The 19,716-nt window shown below is 33.3% G+C and overlaps 1 protein-coding gene across 1 annotated transcript; it reads left to right on the top strand.

Annotated features, from left to right (window-relative positions):
* Positions 1-1,045: 1,045 nt before the first annotated feature.
* Positions 1,046-15,273, top strand: LOC128982784 (BRCA1-A complex subunit Abraxas 1-like). The gene is made up of 6 exons (XM_054401783.1): positions 1,046-1,133; positions 5,637-5,740; positions 6,101-6,300; positions 13,351-13,473; positions 14,033-14,181; positions 15,011-15,273. Exons 1-6 carry the CDS (start codon positions 1,103-1,105, stop codon positions 15,097-15,099), a joined length of 696 nt encoding a protein of 231 aa, XP_054257758.1. The 5' UTR covers positions 1,046-1,102; the 3' UTR covers positions 15,100-15,273.
* The last annotated feature ends 4,443 nt before the right edge of the window (positions 15,274-19,716 follow it).

Genomic DNA, 19,716 nt, shown 5'->3' on the forward strand with positions numbered 1-19,716 from the left:
AATCAGGCAAATGGAAATTCGCTTAGTCTGCAGGTTTGCTGCGGCGGGGGTATTGTTCTTATTTTTGAGCCTATTTTAATTTATAAAGGGATTCTGCACATCTAAAGGAAAATATCTTTCATTTGGTACCAACCGCGTGTTAGTCGGTCCAGTAGTACGGTCAAGCTAGCTTTCACAAGTTTTGAAAAATTTTTTTGGTAGGCCTTAGCCTACGTTTACTTTTTTTTACGCTTATTGGTTAAACAAAAAATATTGTAAACTGTGAATATTGTAACTGCAGATTGCTTGTTAATGGATATATTTTGATTAAACTTGGTAAATTTATTTATTTTATACTAAGCTATTATTAGTATTCTACTAAAACATACTTTATTATCCTCCCTATAGCAGCAAACCTAGGTACTAGTTAAAACAAAAAAAAAAAAAAAAAATTATTGGAAACCAAATCAGGCAAATGGAAATTTGCTTAGACTGCAGGTTTGCTGCGGCGGTGGTTTTTATGAAAGAAACAGTTTGCACATGTAACTTACCAGTAGATGTCCAGTAGAAATACCTTTGAACAGCTGTCATTTTATCGACCACTTAGAAATTTTGCTGCCACTTAGGAGTTTTGTCATGGGCCGTCCCCTTAAAGGGATATAAAAGTAATAATAGCTTAAAAGAGAAGACATTTATGCTTATTATTGATATACTAAGTATCATTATTTTATCTATAGGCTAATGGTAAGAAATATATCATACCGTTCCGAGACTTTGCAATCACCCTGCGTTGTCAATGGTTTCAGCTTACCCAATACTTACTTTCCCAAAGCCTTACCTCAGATCTGTTGAGCACTCTGGGTGTAGGCCCCTATAGTTCTTAGATAAGTTCTTAGATTATCTCTGTGACAAATTTTAGCTAATATGGCTCATTGATTTTTGGGTGCTGAAAAGTCGGACATATTTCATTGTTATGAAGCTAAAGGTGGTGCTGTAACCATATGTTGTATGCAATTGATGTAATATTTATTTTGACATTTAAATGCCGTGTTTCATTTTACAGATAGGATTTTTAATTGGAGAAAAGCACAGTGTAACTACGCAAACTGTGAGTGATGCAGAAATGGAAGAAGAAAAAATTGAAACCACCATAAGTAAGTTATATAGGCTTTTAAAACATTTTGTTTATATAAATGAAACCGTTAATGTCACTTGTAGTGTTAAACAATATAAAATCCAATCTATAAAAAATTATCAAAAAAAAAAAAATAATTAGTTCACATTTTGACTGATTTTAGGATTTCATTCATAATGAGTTGACTGTGAAATATAATAAACCCAGATTTATTAGGACCCAGTGGCGGCTAGACCATAAGGACTCTCGGACGCCGCCCCCCCCAACAATACAGAGATAAATTACTTTTTAATATTCTTCAGTTAAATTAAATTAATAGTACTTCAACGAGTACTTTAAACAATATCTATACTAATATATAAAAATGAGATGGTGTGTGTTTGTGTGTGTGCCTGTCTGTTACCTAATAACGCAAGGATTAAAATAAAATTTCGTATGAAGGTAGCTTATATGCCTGGTTAACATATAGGCCTATTTCTGTTATTATATTTCCCTTGAGCTACGCCCCATGGGCTTCCAAAGTTTCGATGTTTACATTTTGGAAGAATGTAAATAGTACTAAATATTAATTGAAGTCAGCTGTAAATAATATAATTTGACAGTTCAAACAGCAGAGGTTAAGAGGTACAGGTTCTGCTCCCAAGATTCTAATATTTTATGATTATGAGAATAGTTTGATTTATGAAAATATACTTATTTTCATGGAAACAGAAGGATCATTACAATGCATAAATTTTTTGGAATAATTTTTATTGGTAGCTTTTTGTTTTAAAATTTGAACTAGCCTAATAAACAAATGTTTGGGTCAGGATTAATAGGTTTTAAAAACTGAAAGATATATTTACAGTTCTGGTACAGTTTTAAAAATTTAACTCACTCAATGTTTACACTTTTATTTGTGTTTTAATTCAATTTACAAACGAAATTTCAACTATACCTACTTTTATTCTGTCCAGAGGTAACTACTACTTATATTTCACATTCGCTTTTTTTACATTTACAGAAGTCTCCTTAGCAGTTGTGTTTTTACAACACTGCTTTAATTTGACTATGGAAAATATCACAAAACTAAGCTGCACGCAATCCACTTTTGTTTCTAAAATCAATTAAATATCTAAATAACGTAACTATATTTCTTTAACTTATTCTATGTTTTAAATAATTATGTAAATTAATGCAAATACATACACGTTTTGAACTATGTAAGGATTTAAAATAATAACTGTTATGTATTATGTTGTTGATTTATATTTAAATTAATGAAATTTGTGCCCTGATTAACAATAGTAGTGGTAGGCTATCTAACACAAGGTAATACAAGTTTTCCATTAGTTTATTTTTGAATTGTGATATACACACTGATCTGCAGGTAAAGATTGAACTTTGAAAATAAGCACAGTAGTTACAGTAAAAAACATATTAATTGTGTGTGAAATCAATATCAACTGTTTTTTTTTCTACTTTTTTTTTTTTTTTTTTCTATGGTTCATTATTTACAAAAATGCATCAGCGCCTCATATAATTCGTACTAGGTGGTCTTATGAGGTAGTCTAGCCTTAAAGAAAGATATTTTTCAAACTAAGAGTTTCAATTGAGTTATGTTCCTGAAACCAAGGGGAAATGTGTAACTATTTTATACAACGGGATTCATGATCAAATTTTTTTGCTTCAGTGTCCTCTCCGTTGTGAAGCACGGGTACAACAGCTAGTACAATATAAATATATCAAATAATTGGATACATCAATTCAGTATTTTTTATCGTCGCTTGCTTAGTAAGGACGGGGCGCGGACGGTGGCCAGACCGTCCCAATCCCAATACATGTATTCTTATGGCAGAACAACCGAACAGCGCTTAGGATGCCATGACGTCATTCCAATGCTTTAGTATGGGCGCTTTGGGGCAGAGTCCAAAGTTGCGCGCACACTCTTAAATCAGGGCAGCCACCACAATCTGGATATTCTGTATGGCAAGTTACCGTTATGATGATGGGTAGAACTGATGTTGGCGCATTTGTTTGTCATAACTCAAGCCATCTAATTTCTAATTGTCATTTTGGTTTGGTGTTGTTGTTAAGTGATTAATGAATAGTGATGTAAGAGTAGGCCTACTGTTTGTGTGTATGTTTAAGTAAAATACTAACTGTTTACTTTATTAAATTGATTTCACACCCAGTTTAGTTAAAGGAGGGCCCTGGATTTCTGGTTAATTGATATTATTGAAGTACAATAGGTTTTTAGGATACCGGTATAATTTAAATGCAACTAGATAACCCGTTGCTCTAAATCGAGCAAAACTGTAACTTGTAATAAAAGAATAAAGAACAAAAACATAAACAGCAAGACCTCAATCAAGGAGTACTAAAGTAATTTCTATGACTATTCATAGGAATATGAAATATATTATGCTGTAAAAGTTTTTAATAGTAATCTTCAATATCTATATATATATATACGCTCTCATACTGCTTTGGTTATCTCTTTATGTACAGTAGGCGGGTGCCCTCTATGAGTATGTAGATGTCAACCACACACTGTAAAGTGAGCTTTTCCGAAATAATGTAGCAAACTAAATCATTTCTTGACGCCTACCAGTAAGACACGTACTTTTGCATTGTTCAATTATTTCTACGATATGTTCTGTTTTAGGCGTGTTTAAATTAGGGGCCCCAACCAAAGTCTCTGGTTGGGAACTTAATATTTAAATACAATTAACAGCCTTGAAAACATGTTTAAATGAATATATATATCATAGGATAGGCCTATGTGTGTTGGTATAACCAATTTGGGACAGTTTGTTTTCAATTCTTTGACAAACAAGGAATGATGTTAGGCTTTCATCTTGCTAATATTATAAATGTGAAAGTTTGTGTGTTTGTTTGTTTGTTTAAAGTTCAATCACGCATTAAATACTGGTCGGATTGGGTTCCCGATTAACGTATAGACTTATATTCTTATCTCAAAACTCCGTTAGGGCTCTTCTGCCCCAGTGGCTATGAAGTTGCCCATGTTAACCTTATGAGTATCCTTATATATAATTCTGTAAGACAAAATCTTTACCAGAAAATTTTGGACGTCTGGTAAGTCGCAGAGAAGTGGGAGGGGTCTTAAATTAAAGGTCTTGACCCCAGGGACTCGGGAAAAATAGCAGAATTTCCATAAAGTTACCAGAAAACGAGATATAACGTAAAATGTTCTCCATAAGAATAGCATTAAAAGCCATTTTCTGCTAATTTTTGTTTACTTCATACAGCTGATTGTGATTTATCATCAAGCCAGTACGCAATGTTAACATTTGGATTATACTTATTTGCCAGTAAGTTCAGCAATATACTATATAAAACCAGGGATAACGTTACCTATAATAATTAAGACTTTTTAGTTACGTTATATAGAATATGGAAATATATTATTTTACTGTGAAACTTTTCAAACTTGTGTTTAACAAGAAATAACCACATTGAATAAATAATTAACGAGCTAAACCAGTATTTATTCACAACCAATTATATGTTTGCTGCCTTTATAGTGTGGCCTTGCTTTAGCAGAGTTAAATCTATGTAGTGATTTGAATGATTTATTGAAAATAACATCAACAAAGACAAACAACAAACTGTTTTTTACACAAAAGATATGGCATATATACAGGGATATCTATTCTGACACATAGATAATATATTTCTTTGTTTGTTTAAATATTTGAATAACTTTTTTTTTATTATTGAGCATTTTAGGGACTTATGTCCCTACAAGCCACTAGTTCATAATTAAAAGGGTTTAAAGACTTAAATCAGCTGTTTCAACTACAAAAGTTGGTTCTATGACATTCAATAGCATTATAAAGTTATAGAGTTTACCAACAGGATGCAGCACTATTATTATTTTTTTTATTAATGGCAACAGCTAAATTTTAGGTGCACTGGTAGAACACCACAACCAGCTATGATTTGTGGTAGCTATGATAGATGAGCTATACTATAGTATACCGTAAATTTAAAGAGCAAAATTTTCTTAAACCGTATATCCTCTCCCATTGCATACGCAAAGTACGAGTATAACTGCAATAACAATTTTATGCTTATATGCCAACCCCGTACGAAGGGCGGGTACTCTGCTAGTTTATATATAAAAATATGCAGAGCCCTCCCACCACCTATGCCCACCAGCCGCTACTGTTAGGACCTTTATAATCTCAAACTTAGGCCTAGTTGATTTGTAAGAGGTTGTCCAAAGAAAAAGTTACAAGTTTCTGTAAAAACATTCCCCATTGAGTTTTGCCCCATTAACATAATATGTCCCTTAGTAAAATGAACTAAAATGATTTAGAAATAAGAAAATAATTTGTATAATTTAGTTAAAACCTTTGGTTTGATAGCTGTATTGAATAATAGAACGACATTTGCTACATGACAATTAGTTAGCAGTAGAGAGTGATACAAATGTCTTCATAAGGGCTGAGTTTAAAACTTTATATAAAACATAATACAGTTTAGTTCATATGTAACTTATTTGTTATTATTTCAGACGTTAATGGAACTTTTCCTGTGGGACTCCCAGTACTACTTTGTAGTCCTCTAGGCAGAATTGATGAAGTCTCATTGAAAGAGATGCTCGAGAGCTGTGAAAAGGTGTGGTTATAATGTTTTTAGTTAAGTCATCTAGTTACATGTTGCAAAATGTTGCAGAACATTTCAACACTGTGATATAGGCTAGTAATCATTCATTTAACAAGGGTTATTCTAGCCCTTTTAACACTGAATTAACTGAGTTTTAACCCTTAAATTTACCAGAATGTTGTGTTTTTTAAATTGATTGTCTTCAAATTCTTTGTAAAAAATATAAACTAATATATATATATATATAAAACATCACCTCTAACTATAATTATTTATTTATTTATAATATTTGCATTTATATTTGCTTTAATCAAGCAAAAAAGAAAAGACTTTTGGTAATTTGTTTGTAATTTATGTTGGGTCTCTTTGCAGGATGTGTTGGGGTGGTACAGTTTTAGAAGAAATTCAAACCATCGACCTACAATGCGCGAAACCATACTTCACAAAGAACTGTGCAAGACATTCACTCACATTATTCCTCAGTGCTTTTTGTTTTGTGTAATCACAACATCAGATAATGATGGAAACGCCACTTACTCTCATAAGTTTACATTTTCAACGTTCAACCGAAGGTAAATAATAAAAAAAAAAACATACCTTTCTATAACGTAAAATAAATCAACTAGCCTACTAAAATAAAATAAAATACCAACTGCCGCAAAGTTATACCATAAAATGTTAACATATAGATTAACAATATATATATATTGTAAATCGTACCCCTTATATATAACTTCAGGCTATAGAAAGGAGCCTTATGGGTCGTTGTTGATTAAGTGTTCTGACCTTTAAATTGTGTGCGTAAAAGACTACGTAGGTAGTATTAGTAGTAGTAAACTATTCAGGTAGAGTATGTAGTACTTGGGCAAAACAATTAGGTAGGCCTAGTTACATTAAAAAATATGTTACTTACAGCATATTGGTGTTTGTCTTGCCGAGTGGTTGCAGTTGGGTAGTCGTCGTGCTTGCTCGTCTTCAAATCTGATGGTCTCTGGTTTGATTCCATGCGAGATTGTTGTCTGGTCCCAGATACATTGTCATTACGCTGTCAGTTGATGATGCTACCTAACAAAACAGTGTTATATCATAGTTAGAAGACAAGGGTTTGGACCGTTCCCTAAAAAAACCACCAAACTGACAAAAACTTTCTCCCATTAGTCTGACATGGAAATTGAACTAACATCCTACTAATTCTACTGCTATAAGGAAAACAATTATAATGGGCAATGGGGGGAAAAGTACGGTTTTTTATTGAGAAATATTCAAAAATTGAAATCTATACTTATTTAATACGCAAGCAGGTTTTTTGTGACAATTGCTCCTCCGAAACTACTGAACCGATTGACATGTTTTTGGTGTCATTGGAAAGAGTGTAACGTGAAGTTGTGCAGGAAACTTTATTTTTAGGGAAATAATTAGAGAGTGAGGCCTTAGGGCCCTTTAAAGTTTAGTATTTCTCCATAAGATTAACATGGGAAATATATAAAGTGATAGTAATGCATTAAGAGATCTTCATTTAAATAATCAATAAGCACAATTGAGCCTTTGCCTATATGTTTCCTGGTAAGTGTGTTGTAACTGTTTCTTGTAGTATATTATAGTAAAACAAAATTATTATTTTCTGCATTCTCACCCCGTAGCAAAGCACGGGCAGAGCAACTAGTTACCTTTAAATTGTAAAATGTAGGCCTACAGCATTGAGCAATTCTGTTCATGGTGAAAAGGATTGTAGGCTAATGTACTGAATTGTAATAAAAATTTTTCTGAGCAGTTTTTGTAAAAATGAGATTTTTCCGTTATTTTATGGGAAAATTGCCATTAAGAAATCAAAAGAACAAAAACGCTCAGAGATATCATGAATGGTACCCACAAATCACCAATATCAGGCCAAACCACTTTAATCCATTGGGGTAGACACATGGGTCTGACTCGATGCGCCCGATCAGGACTGAATGCCGACACATGAGTCTGACTCGTTGTTCAGATTGCACAATAATTTGACAACGTAGTTCGTTGCTTTTCCGATAGATCGCTCTGGCATGTTCTTTGACTGTCTTTTAGCTGTATTAGGATATTTAGTTTTGCCCGGTTGGTTGTCTTTGTGTCTTGGAAAATATTTATTTTTAGTGCCCGGTCGCCTGACTGTCATCGACGAGTAATCTGTCGTGCTCGTTTTGAATGTTCTGTATGTGTTTGTGGTTATGTTTCTTGTGTAAAATGGATCATAAAAGTTTACGTACTTCTGAATTAGATAAGTTATTAGACAGTGACAATGTTCTAAGTTCAGATGGTTGTTAGTGATGATGGATTTGATGATGAAATCATCCAGCACGGACATAATTATGAAACACCGGTGGATTATCTTTTGGATACGTCTCACGGAAGGAAATCGCCCGTGGTATGTTATAACTTTTTACGACGATTATTTTCCTAATTCAGGTAATGAATTAGAGTTAGGTAGTCTTCAGAATGAACAAGATATAGAATGTAACATGACCGAGAATGAAAATGAGCTAGGCTGTTCTTGACCTAGATACTGAAAATGAAAACAAAGCAGTTGACTCTGCCTCCCAAAATGTTATTGATGAAGGCCAATCTATTGAACCTGTCCCTAATACTACTTTTATGGCCAATCCATTGATCCTGTCCCGAGTATTAGTTTTTATGTACAACCTGAATCAACCACAGTAAAGAGCAAATTTTCTGAAATTTCAAGTTCCAAGCCTAAGGAATTCCTACAAGTAAAGTTTGCAAACCCAAGCCAACTAGGCCTAAGCCTAAGGTTACTAAAATATGTAATCCACCCCAAAAACTAAGCCTGTAACTAGGCCTTTGTCTAAGTTTCATAAAGTAGGTAGACCAGCCCGCAAAACTAAGCCTGTAAAAACACCTAGGCCTAACAAATCTAGTACCGGTACCAAACCACTGAAGGCTAAGAAACGGAAGTTTGAAGACAGCGACTGGCCTTGGGTTGATGAAAAAACATACCCAAAAATATTGATTTTGATTGAAAATATCGACAGATCGCTGCAGCGCGACGACCAAAGCCCGTGTGAACGCTCTTATATGGCTACGTGTACTGCTACACCGCTAGAGTTATTGACTAGCTAGCTGCAACACTTGGCTGGAAAACGGGGCCTGGCGATGGTTTGCAACGCCAAGCTTCATTGCAGCTTGATCGCCTTTGCGGTACGCTCGTTGTGAACAGCTCCATTTGATCCTGTGGTTTGCTACCTAGTCCTGCTTACCTGGTCACAGCCTAGTCAGCTAGATATGTTGCTCTTGTGAATTATGTGTAAGACGCTGTGTTACTGTAGATATGCTGATTACTGCATATTATGCTTTTTTTTCATTCTCATCTACGATATGGTATAACCTTATGGGTCAACTCTTGCAGTGCACAGACTGCTCTCGGATGGCAAAAAAGGCACTGAGAGCAATCAAGAATATACCACAAAGACAGTCTTTTAAACCAAAGACTTACAATTATATTCAAAGAATTACAAATAATGACTTTCCCTAATGTATATAAATGTATATACTGTTGTCTAACAGATGTTAAGGAGTCTTTGAAAAATTTTACAACTAGAAACTAAAATCATCAGTATTATACTAGGAATAACTATAAATTAGATTTAGCTTATGTAAGATTAGAACAAACAAGGAGCAGCCACACATGTATGAAGATAAAACTATTAAATAAATTGCCAAAAAAGGCATGGATTGTACCCTTTAAACAATTTGTTTCCATTAAATAATGGTTTAAGGAAAATTTGTTTTATTCCATAGACGATTATCTGGCCTGTGATATTAGTTCCCTCTGTTTTTAGAACATCAATGTTAATATATTTTCACCACACTATGATGTTTTTGGCTGTATTACATACGTTAATTGGTGGCTGAAAGTTACGTTTTGCTGGCCATGCCAGCTGTCATCGTAATTTGGGGACCGAGCAGGTTTTTACAGGCCGGGGCCGCAAAATCAGCTGTCCGCTTACTTACTTAAAATATGAATGCATTTTAAATACACAATGAAAATCCATAGCATTTCAATAGAATTGTGTTATTGTCACCGTTGCCTAGCAACTATTTATTTTTATTTTTGCTGATTCCTCAAATTATTTCTTCACATAACCTTAAAGTTGTAGTTGTGTTGACTATCAGTGTGCATTATTATAGTGGTGAATAGTGGTAATAGGGTATAGTGTGGTGAAAAATAGCGTTCGTACCACGGACCGAAATGGTTTTGAAGCTCTCGATTGATTTAACCCTCCCAGTGTTACTTGACGAAAATTTGGCAAGCACCACACTTTGTATAGTGTTACTTGCCGATTTTTCGACAAGCAGACATCGTTTACGGCGAAGGCTCTATAACTGACTGAATCGGATTGAACTGGATCGAGTTAGGTATCGTTCTTTCCGTTACATTCCAAGCTGTCTCCAGATGTCTGTCTCAGCGCTGTATTTTTCTCCTAGCCGATCATAATTGATGCAGACAGCTGACGTTCGTGTTTCAGCCATCTTGGTTATTTTACGTCGGTGCCTTGTGTGTTTTAGTACGTTTATCTTCGTTTTTAGTGGTAAAAATGGACAGTAGTGATATACGTGGTGCATTATAAGAAGATTTAAGTGGTTTTGAAGTGCTGGTTGATGATCCTGAAGAAGTAGGTAGTGATATTGATGTAAATTATCAGCCAGATTCCTAGCTATGGTTAGGCTATGCATTCTTAGCTAAACGCTATGTACTGAAATCCGTTTTTCGCTCATAACTTATTTATTTGATAACTTACCTCGCTATATGATTATATATTTGTAATCCTCATTAAATTTAGAACAAAGTGGCTATTTTCAAATATTTATAGGCCTATAATTTATACAATTTCATTGAGCGCGAACTTATTTTTTTTTTGAAAATTTTTGAAATTATATTTTTTTTTACCTAAAAATTTTTTTTTGAAAAAATGTTCCTTATGTTTTATATATAATATTGAAGCCCATGATTTTCCAAACAAAATGGTATATAGAACATTAGAATTAACATTGTTTTAAGCTTCTCAGATCCGTTTTAATAAAACCTTGCAAAGGGGCCAAAAATAGGTGGACATTAAGGCCTAAACTATGGACACTCGGAGGGTTAAGTTCTCGACTTCGTCTCGAACTTAAAAACTATCTCGAGCCTGCAAAACCTCATTTTCGGCCCTAGGTACGAAATATACTATTAAAGATTTTATTGTTATTATGTTTACAGATTTTATTTCAGAGTCTGTGTTTTCATTGTTTCCTTCAACTTCTTAAAATGTTCTCATTATTATAGTTACATACATTTAGTTTTACTTCCTAGATATTGGTGAATTTTGTTTTTCTTTGTTGTCTTTTCCACAAAAATTATTGGACTAAAGGTAAATTTAATTTATAATTCATTTTGTTATCCTTATCAGAGAAATGTTTTTGTTGTTGTTAAGTATTAGTTGAGACTCTCGTCCACACACAGAAGTTTTTATCTTCTTTTGGGTGTGTATATTTCTTCGCAAGTTAAAGCAAACTTTTTTTTGTAATTAATTAAAAATAAGTTTTGATTACATTGTAAGTTATAAACAATTTGTTTCTTAGATCATTGTAATTTTATTGTATTACTTGTGGAGAAATAAAGATTTACAAGCTGCTATACCCGTGCTTTGCAACGGGAAGAAAATGTGACCTAGAGATCTATTAAAGTGGTGCTGATGTGTGTTTTAAAATACAGCAACTCTATGATTTAGTTTGAAAATATAAACTGATTTAAAAGCGTAAACCTGCTTACTTTCAAACCCCTACTTTTGATGTTAATAGATCCCTAAGAATATTATAACATACCTTAGTGTAGCAATAGCATAAATTATTGCTTCATATTGATGCTTTATGAATGACATGTTTTACCATTTTCTTCAATTTTATTCAAGCCTCTTCACATGTAGATTACTATATAAATAAAAAAAATTAAACTTTGAGCAATACTTTACAAAAATTAACCTCACTTTAAAACCAAACATAACCCTCTTCAATCTACATAAAGCATCACACAAACATCTTATTCGAGTAAATAAACAAACACCAGTTCATTGTACTGACCAGCTGTTTCATTACGGTAACTAAATTAAATTAAATCATATAAACATTGGAAGCATGCCAGGCGTAGCCCTATGGAAATCAGCCTGTGGGGCTAAGCCCTAGGGAATTCGTCCATATCAATACTTTTCGGCAAATCTACACACTCTAAGCTTTATTTTGATGTGCCTTAAGCCAATATTTTTATTTGGTAAATGACCTTAACCGTTTACATAAAATTTGATTGTATCACTTTAATAATATAATAGATTATTATATTTTTGATAATTTACATGTAAATTGTTAGTTTATTTATTTTAGAGTTAATAATTATGTTAACAGTTTAATTTTAAAGAGTGATTGCTACTCACTTGGTGCATTCTTTCTGTTACTCTAACAGAAAATTAGTTGTATTTAAGACTTAAGAAAACCTTGATGATATATATTGTAATACTTGTAGGCTATTTATTACTTAATGACAAATAAAGATCTTGAATCTTGAACCCAAATATGGCAGCCGTTAAAATATTCAAAGTGGCAGATATATTTGAACTGCTGCCATTTTTTAATTGGTTGTCTGTTTGAGTTTTGGTTTGCAGCATTGTGTTTTACTAAATCAGACCTTTAATTTGAATACCAAACTTGACCTATGCTGCTATTTGAGAATTTGGTCTTACTCCTCATGGGCCCTTAAGAGGTAAAAATCTAATAATAGCTTCAAAGAGTAGACATTTGTTGATGTACTAGCAAGTTTTATTACTTTATCTACAAAGGTAAAAAATATACAACACCGTTCCGTGACTTTTCAATCACACTGTATATCACCATTGTGTAGGGGGAGAAAGTAAAAATAAAATATTTAAGAAAGTTCTTTATTGTTCAACTTTAAAAATAAGTACAGTAGAACCTCTTTAATCCGAACCCCCGTAATCCGAACGTCCACTAATCCGAACGCCTCATTGCTGTACTCTATTGGCCTACACAGAACAGTAGTTCTTCATTGGATACTGTATTTTTTGGTATACGCACTGTAATTGTTTCTATTGTAATGTACCGTACTGTTTATTCGCTATGTTTACTACTACTGTATTAAATAAAAACACTGTATTTCACCTTATAAAGTATTTTTTAATTTTCCCTAGCAATTGCTATGTAAAAACAACAATATGTTCTGTAATCCGAACTATTCAATAGTCCGAACTACCCCCGGTCCCAATTAGTTCGGATTAAAGAGGTTCTACTGAGGTTCCTTTTTTTTCAAAAGCATAGAGAATTTGTTTTTGTAACTTTTTGGGTTGAAGTAGAAAAGCAACTTGATATAATAAATAATCAAGGATAGTTTTTCATTTTTATTTAAACCATCAAAACGCAACTACCCTTTTTAGGAACAAACCTTTTGGCTGTTATTAAGCATTATTAACCATTATAGTAGGCCTACTTAAGCTTAAGTATTTTTTTATGTAGTAACTTCAGCGGAGAGTGAATTATTGTACTCCTCTAACTGTGAGGACTTGTTGATAATCTCGCCTATGTGTCAGGAGGTTCATCCCTGTGTCCGTGGTGCAGACTAATCTTGGAGAGGCTGAGGACATCAACTACAGCAGAAACACTGTTGTAGACTCCTCCTTTACACATCTACAGCAAGTGCTTCACTCCCTCAAGTATGTCAACAACCAGTTACTAACTTCTCAACAAAAATATTTAGTTAATTTTGCAATCCAAAATGTTCAGAATCAAAACATAATAATAATTGTATGTGCCGTTCAAAATATCATACAACACTATATTTATTGTCTATCATAAAACTGATGGTTTGTGATGAGTAAAGTTTGTTTACTCAACCGATTGGAACCTTGAAACTAAAACTTTGGTCAAAGTTTTGGGGGTTGAAGATTTGAGTTTTTTTATTGGATACCAGTTCCCAAACGTTAAATTATTGAAAACGTTAAATCCAATGTTTATTATTTTGAATAATTCTAGAAAATTAAAATTTGGAACTACATCATTATGTTTTTTATAGACCTATGCATTCTTTTTGTCTACTTGGTTTTAAGAAAGACTACCATAAGCATTTTAGGCCTCATGATTAGATTGTTCACAGTTAAAAAGGTTAAATACTTCTGTCTTCTGTCAATGATCCTTTTTATTCAGAAATTCAGCAACCAAGATTTCAAACCTAAAGGTTAATTTTCAAGCTTACCAAGTATTTTTTTGTTTCAGTGGATTAAGTAGCTCAAAAAATGCTATGGACACATTACATGTTGAAATGAATAAACATGTAGATGTTTTGGAACAGAATGTGTCCAGATTGCAGGCTGAAGTAGACTCCTACATACACAGAATTACTACTTCAAATCATAGCTTGAGTGGTAAGTTGATCACTTTATTTATTGTCGGGACCACATAAGTTTGCAGTTGGTGGCAGCCAATCGCAAGACAAGGCTAGTGCGACGTTGCCATATCGCCCGTTGACAACACTAATTAAAATATACTAAGCAATATATTAAAATCAGCTGGTATTAACAGATTTGGCAACACCGCACGGTTCTCATTGGTTCATTCAAAACCATATGGTAAATAGGCTCCTCCCTCAACTGCAAACTTACGTGGTCCTGACAATAGTTGATTAAGTCAACTATATCTTTAAAAAATTACATCCCAGACTGCATGCATTTCCTCTGAAAATATTGTCTCAAATGGAGGAATGTTTACCTTTTGTCTGGCAGTACATGACAATGATGATGTCTATTCTCTGATATCCTGAATGTCAAACAAAGATTTGCCATATTTCTTAAAAACCTCTTAAGTGTTTATATAAATAACCTAAAAGTAATCTTTATGTGCAAGCAATGGCATCGCAATATCTTTATACTAATGTTAAATATCAATTTAAAAATTTACTTTCTTAAATTATATAAACTGTAAATATGTCTTTAATTTTCTGCACCCCTCATCACTTTTTTTTTTAACAAATCCTGGAAGTATTCCGAACTTAACCTTTTGGTGTGCTAGTAAAAATTCAATTTAAATTCAATGCATGTAATGGTAAGTTACAATAAAAATAGCCTGTGTCTGTGTACTTATGAAACTAAAGTTTTCTTGTTTTTATCCAGTTTTATTACACATTTGGTACATTAGTTAGTATTTTTTTAAACACAACATACTAGCTTGTTTATGTGTGGATTCTTTTATTTACAGTAGTGGAACAGAAAAGCTTAAGAAGAGATCATAACATTCCTTCAACGTCAGCCAAGTTGTCTGCGGATGAGCTCTCTGTGGAATACTGACCTTGGCTCCTCTACATTCATCTGTTACCTCAGCAGTGTTACACTCATTCATTTTGTACAGTGGACCTTTGTTATGAAAACGAAAACATTAATAATATAAGTGACCCAAATATGTTACAACAGTGTATATTTATTAACATTGTGGCCTTTAAAATTATACTTAGTTGAAATATTTTGTTTTAGTCCTTTATTTTGTTCATTATTTTGTCACATTTTGTCCTTTATTTTGGTAATGTAGTAACTTTTTTTTTAATGTAGTATTTTTTCTCATCTGCCATTTCCCACAATAGTGCTCCATCTAACAAATTTAAATTGGGCAAAATGGCTACAAATACCTCCGCCGCAGCGAACCTGCCGACTAAGCGAGTTTCAATTTGTCTGAATTTATTTTCAATTAAATATTTTTAAATAACATTAGGTTTAACGAGTACATAGGTTTGCTGCTGCAAGGAAACTAATAAAGTTTATTTTTTTTGTAAAACCTTAATAGCTTAGTATAAAATAAATAAATTTGCCAAGTTTGATCAAAATATATCTATAAACAAGCAAACTACAACATTTTACAATATTCTCCATTAGATTAACATGGGAATTTTAAATTTACAATCTTTTGAATTTTCTCCGTTACTCTAGAGAGAAATTGGGAAATTTTTGTTTTGAGGGGTCAAAAATGAGAAAACCCAATTTTTACCCCATAAAACCCCCCGTAAAACCCTGTTCCCATGGTTGGATCATGCTGGTTCGCGAACTCATTCAAGTTCATCCCGCCTTACACCTTTAAACCAAATTTCATCAAAATCGGAAAAAAATTACTCAAGTTATCGTAACGTCTTTATTTATCCAGCGTACATCAATACAAAGTTCTATTTTACATGCAATCTTTTGTCATAAACAATTAATTTAAATTAAATTAAAGTAAATTAAAAAGCAACATTCTTAAAAATAAAACTAAAGGAGCATATCATATATATATATATATACATATATAAATCTATATATACCCCTGCTGCAGGAAACCTGCCAACTAAGCGAATTTCCATTTGCTTGAATTGATTTTCAATTAACCCTAGATGGGCATCGCACGTAAATTTGACGTAGGGCGAGTTATTTTTAGTTATTTTTTTATTATTCAAGGCCAAGTACCAGCTTGGGTGCAAGTGGCCATGGTAGTAAGTATATTATATACAAAAAATCAAAGTATTTGATACTTGGCGCAGTGAGTTTTTGTACTATTTCACACACTTAATATTCATAACTAGAGTACATGTTGCTCAAACTCGAGCAATTGCAAATTATTACAGGAGTTATTTAAAAACTAATAACAGTCATATTTACAATGAGTTTAAAAGAGTCAACTCAAAGATTACCGGTGTGTAACTTAGACCATGTTTATCTTTGTTATTGATAAACCTAAAGCATTCCGGCCGGTTTCATCCTTCTCAAAATGCCTCGCTGTACAGGCAACACTGGTCATTGATAGAGGGCCAATTGAGAACGAAAAGTCGTTTTGGGGTAGTGTTAGGGCGCATTTGTAACCTCATAGTTGAGTTTGTCCTGGGTCAGGTGCTGACTGTGATGAGTTAAGCCTATTACGCGCCACTGATCTGTAGCTGTGGTCATTATCACGATTACACCTCCTGTATATGTTTCGTTTTTGTCGCGTCCATTTAAAAGAAATAAACCACAAATAAACAAATTATAGCTACACAAAATAACGATAAATGTACAAATTTAAGTTACAATCATGCTAACACAATCTGTCATAGCGACACAAAACAACGATAAATACACAAATTTAAGATACAACCATAGATAAAACAAACTCCCTTATACAACCATACTAACACGACCCGTCTTGGGGGTTATGTTTACACAAACTCAAATAGTAAATAAATGTACTCAATGCGTTTCATTTCATTGAATTGAAAAATAAATAACAGCAATTAAATTATAAAGCTGATCAAAATGTAAACAATTATGTTCTTCATAAGGATAACATGGGAACTTTTAAAGCCACTGGGGCAGAGCCCAAGGGACTTTTTCAAAAATGTAAGGCCAGTTTGCAATTCTACGTGACACGCTCTTTCCAATGAGACGTCAATGGATAAAATCGGTTAAGAAATGGCGGAGGAGTTCAACCGACAAAGTTTCATGTAGCGTTCAAAATTTACAATAAGAATAATATATTAACATTGGGTATCGTATGAAATTCTACTTAAGTTTTATCGTAAAAGATAAAACCATTAACAAAGAAAAAACTTAATAAATATTTAAAAATTAAAATCCTTATTTCTATGTTGCGGAGTTAAGATGAAAGTGTCAAATACTGTATTAGCAAAAGCTTCCACTTATATAGCAAATATGCTTTAAATGATTTATAATAACCATTAATTGCTGTCACATTGCATAGTGAAATTCATGCGTCATTGGTATTCCTTGCTCGCTGGAAAAACCATGGTCATGCTAATAGACTGGTAATTTGAACATACTATTTTAAACACAAACTACTTAAAATTGGGTTGCCTCCTGATGTTTGGATACCGTAGTCATACCTAGAGTGACAAAATGATCAAGGCATCCTTTTCCATTCCTCGGAAAAATGAACTTTGCAAAATGCAGTAATACAATTATGAATTGTATACAAATAATTTAATTTGTAATTTAACCCGCTGAAATAGCCAACAAGCCAACAGTATAGATAGTGGCGTACCAAGATGGGGAGAGTCCGCCCTAGGCCCCACACCAACATAGGTCCTCAAATCAGGGCTGTATTCCCCTAATGGCGGACACAGCGACCGCTGAGGGCCTCAGCCTAGGAAAGGCCTCACTTGGGTCTCAAAAAAATGTTATTTATCTTGGAAAATAAATTTTGCTGTTAGAATATAATAATCTGTTACAGATACAATAAGATATATGAGACACAACTTTTCAAAACGAACTTATATCCTCACAATCGCAGGAAGCGTCTCCAAAGATTGCACGATTGAAAATCACGACAATCGAAAGATGTTAACGATTGCTCCGAGACCACAGAGACGTTCATGATTTTGCAGCAATATTGGGAGACGATGATGATGTCCTTGCAAATACGGAAGTTGTTCAGGATTTCACCACTATCATAATAGACGGTAATGTCCTCGCGATGGCGCAAGATGTTCTTTCACCATGGACGTAGAATACATCCACAATTCCTTTACAATCGCAGAAGATTCCCACGATTTTACTTTCACCACGACTTCAGGGGACTATAAATTTGTCATGAACAAGGCTGATTTATTTAATTTTCTATTCTGTTTCATGTTACCGATTTCGCTGCGATCACGGGGGACGATAATGTTGTCCCCGCACTCGTGGGAGATGTTAACGATTTCGTCTTAAAGGCAGGAAGAGGAGATGTAGAATATACCCCCCGACCATGAAAGATGTTCACTATTCCACCATGAACATAGGAAATGTTTACGATTGCTCCGCAATCTCGGATGATAACTATAATAGCTAGTAGGAAAAAGAGGGAACTACATAAGTTAAGAAAATTATCAAATTATGTCAACCAATATGTTAGACCTTATACACAAATTTTTAAAAAGGCTGTACAGTGGGCTTAAATTAAGTTCAATAATAAAAGAATTAGTTGTGCAGATAACAAAAATACAGTTGCTTGGTCTATTGTCAAGGAGGAAACTGGCAACAGGTAGCAGGATTTTAATTTAAATTTAAACAGAATCCAGAAATCAAATCAAATATAATAAAAGGCCTCAAAAAAAAAAATTGCAGACCTTTTTAATGATTTTTTCTTGCACACCAGTTGCAGCTTAATCTGATGGGAAATATGGGTAAAGCTAATAAATATTTAATTAATGCTGGTACAAATTGTACTGACTTCTTAGATTGTTTTAATAACAACCTCAAGTGAGATTAGATCCATAATCAGTGGATTGGAAAATTCCAGTTCCTCAGGATGGGATGGCATTCCCTCTTTTATTTAAAAATTTTGTAAAGACAGCAACCTTTGTCATACATCATCAACTTTCTATTAAGAAAGGTTTATTTCCAGATTTTCTGAAATATAGTATTGTTCGTCCAACTCACAAAAAGGAGATAAAACAATGCTTGAGGATTTCAAACCAATATCCTTTTTGCTAGTTTTCTCAGAGGTTTATGAAAAATTAACCTTTAATAGACTAGTATCATATTTTGAAACCATTAACATTCCTTATAGTAATCAGTTTGGATTTAAAAGGGGTTGTAATACTTCAGATGCTCTCTTTGAGGTCTCAAATTACATAGCAAGTGCCGTTGATGGATCACAGACGTTACAGTAGCCTATGCCATTGGCATCTTCTGTGATTTTTCAAGGGCATTTGACTGTTTAAATTACATTTTATTGTACAAACTTAAGTTTTATGGAATTAGACAAAAAGCTTATGATTTGGTTGAGTCCTATTTAAACTTATTAAATTGAAATTAAAAATGATCTTGATCTTTCTTATGACTGAATGGTTTCTGGCCAATAATCTTAAACTTAACAGAAATAAAACACATTGTGTGAACTTCCATTCTAACAGCATCAAAAGTAGACAGATTGACTACAACCCGTTAGAAGGCAGAACGAATTAA

Source organism: Macrosteles quadrilineatus, unplaced genomic scaffold, assembly GCF_028750875.1.
Source record: "Macrosteles quadrilineatus isolate MER2022 unplaced genomic scaffold, UCM_ALF_1.0 Scaffold_1__1_contigs__length_201487025, whole genome shotgun sequence".
NCBI classification, from domain to species: Eukaryota; Metazoa; Arthropoda; class Insecta; order Hemiptera; family Cicadellidae; genus Macrosteles; species Macrosteles quadrilineatus.